The sequence below is a fragment of the Poecilia formosa genome, unplaced genomic scaffold, assembly GCF_000485575.1.
Source record: "Poecilia formosa unplaced genomic scaffold, Poecilia_formosa-5.1.2 Scaffold28, whole genome shotgun sequence".
Lineage (NCBI taxonomy): Eukaryota > Metazoa > Chordata > Actinopteri > Cyprinodontiformes > Poeciliidae > Poecilia > Poecilia formosa.
In genome coordinates, this window is record NW_006799967.1 from 1,077,112 (window position 1) to 1,088,782 (window position 11,671).

The window sequence follows — 11,671 nt, forward strand, 5'->3', positions numbered from 1 at the left end:
CAACAAGCGTGATTGACACTTTGGAGATAAATAAGAAACACTGAAATCTTTAAATCTATGGAGAAAAACACGTGTTCTTTTCCTAATATGCATATTTTGTTAGAGAACTGAACATTGCAATATGATTAATGAAAAGTACGTGTATCACTTTTTTAACAAGGCTTATGTGAATAATTAACGAGAAAAATAAATTTAAAAAACAAAAAACAAAATAGAGAGTAATCTATCCTAAAAAAAATCTGCAACGGATTACCTAAAGGGAAAACTGTAGGGAACTCAAAATGTATGTAGGTATATATATATTTTTTTAATTCAACCATAACTTAGAAATGCTTTGCAATTCTTCTATTCTTTTGCCCTTAGAGTTGCTTTTCCTTTGTGCATCCTTTCATGTTTGCATAATGTACTTGACTGCTGACATTTATATTATTGAAAAACATAAATATTTATCACAAACCGCCTGAGTAAGAGCCATCGCCAGCCAGCAAAAAGGACCTATGCAGCTTATATAAACTGCCTCCTCAAACACAGTGGCACATTTTACTTTCATGCAGTTGTAGCATTGTTTCCCTGCCAAGCCCTGGTCACTCTTTCTGAACATCACAGCAACATTTCACGAATGTAATATGGCCACAGTGCAGATGCTACAAAATGCAATTCCAAGCCTGTTTTTTTTTTTTAAGGTCATCTCCAGGACCTTCCATATATCAACAACAAAAGCAGCCTGATCCTTGCATGAAAAGCTGTACTTAAGATACTTACGCTAAATCTAATATGTATGCTATGCAAATTTCCAAGTCGAAGCTAATTTTAAAACTTGCAATGCAAAGAGATGAAAACCTTCAGGGCTACTTAACTAATTGACTTGCAAATGCTGCTTTGTTACACTGGCATGCAAGTTAAATGGAAGTCAAAGGGTCAGCATGGATTCACCCAGAGAAAAAGACTTTATGATCATCTACTCCGCGGCCAAGATTTGCAAGCTGCACATAACAGCTAATTATCCTGTTTTCATTTCTGGACAATTTTGCTACTAAGCAATTATTTTCCTGTACCACCAAACCTACAGCAGAACAATGTATCATGTGTGAAAACAACTGCCCACGCTTTTGGATATATGTGAACCTGCTGAATATCACTATTTCCCCCCTCACTAAACTCAGAAGGACCTGTCATGTAAAAATGTTTAAAAAAAAAAGAAAAAGGGGTGGAAAAAGCGCACATACGCAGCTAAGCGCTAGTGGACACTTCTTCACGCACTAATATGCAATTATTTTTTTTCGTGACCAGTTTTAATGCAGCATAAGAGCAGCAAAAATTATTCAACTTCATTTCTATACAGTCTAAAACATCAATTATATGTAATTAATCACGGCAAGCAGACGTCCGCGTCACTGTTACGCACCATTAACAAAAACTTGCCGTCATTAAAATCCAGTCCGTGAACATATCGTACTACTTATGAAGTGCACGCACGTGAGAAATAGGAAAATTACTTCTTCCCCCCCTTCACCCTCCAAGGTAACTACAGCCAGCGCCAAACGAAGCAACATTTCCATTTATACACCTTAGAGTTTATTCTCGCAGACTTAGAGCTCATTAAAGTCTTGTGCTTACCTCGAGCTAACGTCGCCGGGACTTGCAAACCAAGAAGCACGAGGATGGAAAAACTCCAGCAGCATCCTCCCGAAAACTGTCCCATCACTGCTGTGCTTGTCTCCCTCCCCGTCGGGTCTGGGGCCACCTGCTGCGGGTCTCGAGCATTTGTCGTCCCTCCACACCCCACCTTTTTTTCTTTCTTTCTTTTTTTTTTAAACCCCTTTCGGTGTCCCGGCGGGCTGCTTGCTAGTGTGCACAGTCAGGTGCTGAGCTGTGGAGCTATGAACCTCACCTCGCGGATTCGCAGTGCGGTGACTGGGAAAGAGACGGGAAAGAAAGTGATGCTGAGCTTTGAAGCTGCCGACACTCAGCTGAGCGAGAGCGGAATAATCACTGAGCGCGCGGCAGCCAGCAGCGGCAGCAGTAGTGGCTTTTTGGGGTTTTCGGAGGAGGAGAGAGAGGAGAGAGCAAAGAGAGAGAGAGAGAAAGAGAGAGAGAGAGGGTGGACCTGTTGAGAAATAAAATGTGTGGATAAACGCACGTGCAGTCGTTTGTTTGTTTGTCACGAGCGGATACAAGCAGTCAGATTGTTTTAATTATTTGTTATTCACGCCTTGTTTTCAAGACAGCAGTGTGGTGGTGGCCGATATCGGAGCGGGTGTCTTGGGGATGGGGGTGGGCTCTTACAAATGGCTTTTGAAATTGCGTTTTTACTAATTAATGACTATCTGCAGCCTCTGAGCATATGGCTTCTGATTGGTGTCCTTTTGCCAATTAAGCGTGCATTATCTCAGTTAAACGAGGCTATAGAGCAAGATAATATAATTCATCTTGCACTGTAATGATTAGAGCTTCTATTTCTCTTTTATATTAGAAATGATTGAATATTCTCTTCTTAAACAGAACATTAAAGCCAGAACGGACCCGTGGTGGTATGAGGCTCTAAGTAGGATTTTATTTAAAGGGGTTGCTTCGGCTAAGTCCATGACAATTACTGAGAGTTGGGGGACGAAGGACAAAGATTAATGTTTTATTTACAAGAAATCCAAGAAAGAAAAAAAAAAACTATTAGTGCCTTATAATGAAAATGAAAATGTGACCGCAGCTCAGGCAACATACATTATTGATAAGTATTGAAATATGACTCTTTATGCTGTATCTTTTGTGTATATTGGTACATTTGTAAAACCAGCCAGGGACCATAAACAGTGACACAATGTTCCTATGCTGCTGAGATTACATCTCAAAATAAATTCTTGTCTTTGGCAATCCCTACATAAATGGTACCCAGTTTCTACCACCTCCAAACAAAACTTAACTTACAAAACTTACTTGTTAGAAACAGAATTAAAATTAACTCACCAATCAGATTGTTTTTTTTTACCGATACCATTCAGATTTTATTCAGCTATTAAAACTTAACCCTCATCAAACCACAGCCCAGTCACAAGGGACACATTGTACAACTGACAGGTAACTTTTTTTTTTCTTTGTGGCATCCACTACGTCATGCCATCCTGAGCAGAAAGCCATATTAACAATTCCAGAAACGTTTTATTTCATCATTATGTTTCTTAATGAAATTCTTTATATTTTGTATACTGTAGACTCACCAACTAGTTTAGGCTATTTGTGTCTGAAGAGGCATTAGCATTTAAATGGCGTTTTAATGCTAGTTAGAAGAGGTTAAGCTCATTCTTGCCATTGGGTAGGTTTGCTTATTAAAGGTTGTTTTTGTTTTTTTTTTTTTAGGTGGATTTCTAAAGTAATTACAGCAGTCAGATTGTTGTGGGGCACAAATTAACGATTCTTATTGAAATGCTGGAGAAAAACACTACAGTGAAATTAAGATGCTTCAGTCAAGCACCTCATGCACTCACTACACACACAGCTGAGCAGTTTTAGTGGCATCACTGCAATTTTTTTGTGTTGTGACAAAAAGGTAATTCAAAACTCTTTCCAAGATGGCACATTTAACCATAAAAAAACAACAACAAATTTTTTTTCATTAGTAAATTTTTTTTCATTAGTAACTGTAAATAGCTCATGAGGAGCTGCTGCTGTCATGAGAAATGTGACAATCCTTGAAAGAAGTTATGCTTCTCGACACAAACCGTCTGTTAATTACATACAGTATTTTATTAACTTACGTTTCAGAGATGTATATTTGAACGTAGGTCTGTTTTTTATGCAAATCATTCCACTTTAACCCTGCTTATTGCAGGATTGATGGAAACCTCATTTGTTCATTTCCCCCGCTTGGAGCTTGGGGTTCTGCTGTCAGGCGAGGTTAACTAGATAATAACCCAAAAGAGACCCATACGCCGTGCATTAAGTATTTCTCATGGGCTGAAGGCTATTGAGCTAACTGTCAGACTATGAACAAAAGAAAGACATTGGAAATGTTTGTGCAAAATAGCCTCTTGTTATATGTTTGACTTACAGCTTGCGCTGCAATGTGACAAATTCAATTGTTGTTCTACTTGCCAGAGTTTTGACTTGTAAATAATCAGTACATATGACAGGACACACGTTAGATACTGAAACACAGTAATAATACTAGCAATATCCCCTTGCATCTCTAATGGACTTCACATTGTCCCGTATTTATGTTAAAGGCTCTGTAAATTAAAAAGCGTTTAAGTGTCTCACTGTGGAAAACAATGATATGAATGTTGCTAAGCAACAACTAATTTATTTATTTTTTCTTTTTTTACTGTAGCAAGTCAACTGACAAATCCAAACAGCTGGCTATGCAGGAGGAAGATTCTTGCTCTGTGCAGATCATTCAATTCAAAAATACTTTACTTCTCTCAAAGGGAAAAAAAAAAACTTTGTTGTAAGCATCTTCAAACAGTCGATGATGATGATGCTGTAGACGGAAAGGCTCTCCAGTAGCAGTCAGTCTTGCAGCAAATCTGAAGAGACCTCTGACTGAAGACAGTTGCTGTGTGAGAGCTTTCAATTCAATTGATTCAATTGAATCGATTCACTTTGAATGTATTGATTCTGTAGGTACAATGCTAACCGCTGATTCGCAGCACACCGTGCCGTTCACGCAATGTGAAATGGTTTGTTCCCGCTGTACGACAAGATCAACAGTGATTATAACCATGTAGCCTAGCAAAACAACAACATCAGTGTGAAGGGATCATGGTAGACAGGTGCTCACTCTCTCTCTAACTGGGTGAATCATTTAATGAAATGATTGGTTTCAGTTCATTCACTGAAATTATATGTTCATTTCAATGGATCATTCATGAACAACACTACAGCGTCGTTTCACTATAACATGTTTGGATGAAGCAATCAGCTGTTGACAAGCACTGCTTATCCACCCAATTTGCTTTTGCCAGTCTTTATTATAGGTATTATTTAAGCTTTTGAGATGCTAATTGGCTACTTCCAGTTGTAAAAGTAATATTTTGTTGAGACAAACTCCTCCCAAGCTGCACAGCATCAATAAGCCATAACAACATATTGCTAAATAAATATCTAATATGAATATAAATACTTTCTTCCATGAAAACACGCCGACAGTGTAAACAATTTGATATGTTTTTACTAGATAAAGACAACAAAGAACACAGGTATTAAGAGCCATTCAACACCACCGAGAGCTCTGATGTCTTGATTTCAGACTTAATTTTTTCAAATTTCTGTTATCAGCTTGTTTTGGTTCATGTTGTACTGACAGCTTTATGTTTTGTTTTGTTTTGCGGAATCAGTTTTCACAGTTTTTTTTTTTTTTAACTTCCATCGGTATTCATGTCTCTTTGTCTTCTTTGTTCCGAGGCAAATCGCTTCCCCTCCCTCCTCTGACGTTAGCTAGCTTTGCCAAGCCTATGTTTATCTCGTCTCCGGTTCTAGCTTGTAATAAAGTTCTTTTATTCTGCATCGGGTCCTGGCCTCCGGCGTTCGGTAATCCATCTCCATCTTCACCTTTAATTGTGACATACTTGCACTCACGAAGTACAAAACACACATTCACAGTTTGATAGAAGTGTAATGTTCTGCTTATAAGAAGATGTACAAGGCAGTTCTAGTAAACAAATGACTTAATTATAATGAAAATTCAGAAAATAGATGTGATTACATAGGAACAGAAATAACATTTTCTCTTTAGTCACATTTATGTATTTTCAAAGTGGTTAAATTATTTGTTCTCTTTTTATAATAGAACATTTTCTGTTTTGGAAAAAGTGCATTATTATTATTATTATTATTATTATTATAAGATTCTTCATTAGGCTTGCTACAAGCATCCTGACAGAATTGTCTTACTTACAGTGCATGACTCTTCAAATAGTATAAATTTAACTTAGGTGGCTCTAAAGTCCTAGAGCAGAAAGCTATAATAATTTGTTTCTTTAAAAAAATAATTAATTGTATTAATTGCAACAATTAGGAAAGTGTAGCTAGGGGATGAATGAGTGGATGATTTCCCAGCGGCTCTGTTTGAAATTATTGCCGCACAGTTCTGTATGTTTTTTTGTTTTATTTTTCCCCCACCAGAGATAAAGATTTTCCCTTTCAAAATAAAAGAGACAAATTTCCATCTGGCTGCCATTTGTCTCTGAAGGACTATTGACCTCTCTCTGGTCATTTTGAAAAAAAAAAAAAAAAGAAGAAAGAAAAAAAAAAAAAAAAGAAAATCCATCCGCTGTGATGCTGTGCATATGGTTGATCTTCTGTAAGAGTCTGCCTGCTTCATGAAGGCAGACTCAAGTCAGACTCAAGTCACCATTAGAACCACTGGTCACTCTACTTGGCTGGGCAGGCAAAGGCAGGCAGCCTGTTCAAGTATAACAGTAGTCCTTGAAACACTGTTTTGGTGCCTTTATTCATCCATTTATTCCTGTAGTTTTGTGTTGCACAGTCCTATCTTTAAAAGCTGCAGGCAATCTTTCAAATCAAGACCAGTCATTATATACAGAGCAGGTTTGTACTTTCTTAATTATGTTGATTAATTGCGTTGTTTGTTGAAGTATTTCAAGGACCACATACAAAAGCTGAAAGCACTGGAGCAGATTTGAGCTTCCCCAACATTTTCTGAAATGATGAATATTTAGTCTCTCTCTTTTTCTCAAAAAGAAAACTCTTCAAAGATGAGCTGTATTTAGACGAGTCTGTCACTAAGCAATATTAAAATATTTAAGATTGAGTTTTTCAAACAGTTGTATTCACAAGAGGTTTAGGGGGCCACAGTCAAGGGGATTAGCTTTACTTGCAAACGAAGCGTGTATCTGCCTTGGATAAAAACCACTTAAAAAGGAAATGACTGGAGTGGGGAGCATTTTGAGCACTACAAATTTTAACAGAAGTCCTACTAATTATTTAGCTTTGAAGCCAAAACATGGATCTGAGAATTACAAGATCAAACCCAACAACATAGCTATGTTTAAGGTTTAAGTCAATACAGGGGAAGTAGGCCAGTTGCTGTGTTTAGCAACAAGCTAACCACTAGTAGCAGCACTAAGCTAACAAGACAACATTTCTTTTAATGCGGTAGAAAGTACCTTGCCGCACTGATAGGGGGCAGTGCTGAGCCCCATAGCCAAAATGAGTAACAGACGCATGTCACTCTTCTTCTACACATTGAAAAGACTGAAAACCTACATGCAGAATAGGACTGGCCCAGGACGAAACTTCTTCAGGGCGATCATCTCTGTTGAAGCAGCCAGACTTTTAAATGTATGAAACGAATTAAAGCATAATTAAAAGTTATTTTTAAAACAAGTGCTTCAATATTGAAAGGCAAGCTGGGTTCATCTAGTTGTACATGCAGTCATCAGCCTCACCACACGTCACTGGGTTTATCATCTCCTAAACTCTGCTTTAAACAAATTCATGAGTAAAAATGTAAAAAAATAAATAAAATAAAATTCTGCCCAAGCAAGATGTAACTGTGTAAAAAGCTAAAGAGCTACCTTCATCCTGCAGCATTAGTGACTCATTACCACTTTGACTGACGGGTCCACAAAGTCCACATTTGTCTTCTGTGCATTGAATTAAATTTGCATAAAAGAATGCATTTTTTTCATCAGGATATATGTTGATCAGCATATCTACAGCCTTTTCCCCCCCAAACATTGGAGGGTCTTTACTGAGTTAGCAGAATCTAGTTTGTTTGTTTTTTAAACACAGGCTCTATGTATTAAAATGATTTTTGTTTTGATCCACACGGCATTTTGCTGAGCTTGCATACCTTCCGCAGCATTCTTCACATGCTGCACATACTATAACACAAATTCAAGTCGAGGTGAGGACTTTCTCGCTCACTTGCACAGAAAAGCCGCTGTGACAGTGAACACCTTGGTGAGCGCTCCAGGCAAAGTAGCAAAGTTTGAAATTTATTTTCTATGTTTTTGGTGAAGATTTTTGAAAGAGCGAAAGAAAGAAGAAGAGAAAGAGAAAAACACTAGTGTTGCTTTCATTTCAAAGTTACCCTTTTTTTTTTTGTTGAGTGGGACATTCTCCAGATTTCCTCGGGGCGCTTGCTCTACCATCTGCTTCATGCGCTGGCCGATCCTGAAACGACAACTTTCATTTTTTCAATTCCGCACGTTTAGTTTGTTTTGTTTAGAGAGTACGAGGGTGTAAAGAAGCCAAAAAGATTCAATTATGTTACAAAAGAGATGAAAGAAAATCAATGTCTGTGGGGTGTGTTTGTCGGCAACTTATTTTTCATTTATCAGTCGTTGGGATCAATAATGGAGGAGGGAAAGATGAAAAGAACGGCGCTGTTTACCGAACAAGCCGAAATTAAACAGGGCAGGCAGTCAAAGTCCCAGACATCATAAAACTGGTGACATGAATCAAACAAAACGGGGAAGCCGGAACAGAAACAAGCAATGTTACAGGAAAGACAGAAGGACAGCTAAGAGGCCAGAGACTAATATGTCCATTACGTCATTACGTTTCTGTGTTGCATTGATGGAGAAAAACATGGACTAAATGACTGTTCACCATTGTCCTCCTTCACACACTGTATGCGATTTTATCAGCAACAAATCCTAGCTGCCACACAGTTTTTGCATGTGGTAAACATTTACTGCTGATGTCAGCATGGCGACTGTGAAATTGTTGCCACTGTGAAACTGATTGAGAATTACTCAAAGTGGAATTCTCTTTGAGTAATTCAAAGAGAATCCTCTTTGAATTACTCAAAGACGTCTTTGTCTGCGCTGACAAAGACTCACCCACCTTTTTATGTGAAATGCTTCAAACCACTCCAAATCATGGCAACCTAAAGTGCTTTCTGATAAATTCAGGCTTGGACTTTCCCCGCTATAAATGGCCAGTCAATTTCTATATGTTGGTGCAAATTAAATAAAATGAGATGGTGATTTTACAGCAAACGTAACTATGAATTCTACATTCTTGTTCCCAATACAGACATACTGTAGATAGGACTGTTGCAACTAGCAATACATCAATAAACTGCATGATAAATTAAAAATAATTTTCATCTGCATGATTTATCGTTTTTCTCTTTTCTCTCTCTCTTCCTACCAAAAACTGGGTGACAAAAGTCTTCAGTTTGGCGTTTTGGTCTCAACAAGCAAATTTTATGGAAGACAACTTTGTTTGCAAAGACTTCATAATTCAATTTGTTTGTGGTTTCTGTTGTTTTGTTTACTTATTTCGGATATTTAAAATGTCTTCCAGCTCGATAGAATTTAAAGTTTATTGATCTTTGAGAATGTGTTCATGGATAACAATATTACCGTTCATCATGATAACATATTTCAGAAAATTTGTTATGAGAGACATGATAGAAAACAGGGAGATGAAAAGCTAGAAAATATGATGTTCCCCAAAATGTGCTTTGATTTCTCTTATTTAGATCCTTGTAACATGTTTAAGAAATGTATGGCAAGGTGTGACAAAACCCCCCACAAAACTAATGCATAACTACGAGGTGTCACATCCACTTGAAGTAGGCCAACAGTAAAAGCCGAAAGAAAAAAAAAAAAAGAAAAACAGGCTCTATATATTGTAGCAGTGAAAGTCAAGACAAAGTAGAAATGTCTTGTGAATCAGGAGTCTCCTTAAAACACTTAGTCGGGACGTTTTGACTTAAGAGGAGATGACTTTGAGCTCTGCCACTGAGAGGGAAGGAAAAACATGCACAGCAATCAATTCAAGATTAGATAAGGACCAGATCTCCTTGTATCAAACCACATGCTCTGGCAGTCAAGCATACCTCCTACAAGCTCATTGGGGGTCTGATTAGTTGTTGCACTCTTGTGATCAAAAGCGAGTGAAAATGACTTCAAGTGAAAAAAAAGGGAGCTGCGTACATCTGTATGCTGCAGGACGTGATGGGAAAGTTGTAAGAATGTGTGAAAACACTCATTTCAATAGAAGGATAGCTATAAGTCGAAACCTTATTTAATGCAAGCATCTACAAAATAACTTAGTATAAGGAAAGAATTATAAGCTCCACTATTTTTTTTGATGAGCCTGACTGGCCTTTAAACTTTGTAAAAGTGATTCCCCAAAACATTCCTACAAACCCCCCCTTATAGCCTTACCAAATATAATGACAACAACTATTTTTCCCAGCTTACACAACTGAAGGATTTACTTTAATGACTTGGAAAACAAGAAGATCTAATGTTAAATAATCTCTTGATGTGTGTCTCTCGAGGCATCATTTCTAAGACCTATGGCTTTCATGTAGACAAAAATCACTGATAGACTCGCCTACTCGGTTTGACGTGCAGAATCTGTAATTTGATTTCTTGGCTTTGCATAGTTATCTCTCAGCTTCTCTGTATATTAAAAAAATAAATAAATAAAAATAAATTTAAAAAATAAGCAGCAGATCAGCTTCTGAGCAGTGATGAACCAAAGTACTACGTCATAATAGACTGCATTAAGACAGGAATTCCCTGTGACTGAATCAAGCGTATATGGCAGGAGTGGGCGGTTTTGCCTTTTTCTTTCACTCTCTCCATTTTAATAGGGTGTGAAGCAAAGGGTGGAAATATATGTACTCTGCAAATCCTTTAGCTCCTATACTACTGCTAAGGAAAAACTGCACAGATGGTTATTTTAATCCAAATTAAAACAAAACAAAACAGAAGTCTGAATAGCAGATCTACCATATCTGTAGATGTTAGGCAAACCGGTTATATAAGGTATGCACAGAATAAGGCTTAAGCTAGGCTTTGCATACCAGATAAACAGTTAACACTGTGTCCAAACACAAAGGGACTGGAAAACATAGCTTTAACTGAGCAGAGGGAATCTAAAAGCAGCCGTCACACGGTTTATCTTTCCAAATATGGCACATCTTAGTTGCTTCGTGAACATTAAGAAAGAAGCTGCATTTCGTGGAACACGAGGTCTTGTTGCGTCTTTCAAACGTGTTTTGCTTTTGGTCAGGCCCTGTTTCGTACAGTGTGTGTGTGCGCATGTGTGTGTGTATGTAGCGTGGAATTAAGTTTTTAACTATAACCAACGCAATGCCTTTTTCACAGTTTATGAGTGTGTTCAACTGGTTAAGAATTACTCCTTCAATCAATCGCAAGAGACCGTTAGTGTGATCTTGACTTTATTAATCTACATTAATGTAGGTTGATTTAGTATGAATCTTTCAAAATAGTAATATTTCAGCAAAATATTTAAAAATCTTACTTTTGAACTGATCCACCAATACCGGTGTTTTAATAAATACATTTTAAACACAGTGCATTAATTGAATAAATTAGAAATAATGACGAGGCACATTAACTCTCATTTAAGGTGCCATTTACAATTTCTAAAAAAAAAAAACTTTTTTTACACATTTGTTACAATATTTAAGTCATGGCAATATCATAAAAGACAGATAAATGTGGAAGAATTGATCTTGTCTGCTTTCTCCCAGTGCTCCGACTACAAGCTACACAAATACACCAGTCAGTCAGAAACAACCAATTAGAGCCAGGAGGAGGGTTTTATCGCTCTCTGCTAGGCTACAGACAGTTCACCATGAATGCTAGTTAGCATAGCCACCAATTACAGCAAAAAACTTTTTTTTTTTTCCTAGAACGGTAAGTTGTTTCTCTGCCATTAGCAC

At 37.4% G+C, this 11,671-nt stretch overlaps 1 protein-coding gene across 2 annotated transcripts in view; it reads right to left on the reverse strand.

The window, feature by feature from the left end:
• unc5da (unc-5 netrin receptor Da) overlaps nucleotides 1–2,052 on the reverse strand; it is a 215,192-nt gene extending 213,140 nt beyond the window's left edge. For both annotated transcript variants that reach the window (XM_016669837.1, XM_016669836.1), the window contains exon 1: nucleotides 1,618–2,052. In XM_016669837.1, coding sequence (XP_016525323.1) covers nucleotides 1,618–1,702 — 85 coding nt within the window. In that variant the 5' untranslated portion in view covers nucleotides 1,703–2,052. The remainder of the gene's footprint in view (nucleotides 1–1,617) is intronic.
• Nucleotides 2,053–11,671: the final 9,619 nt, after the last annotated feature.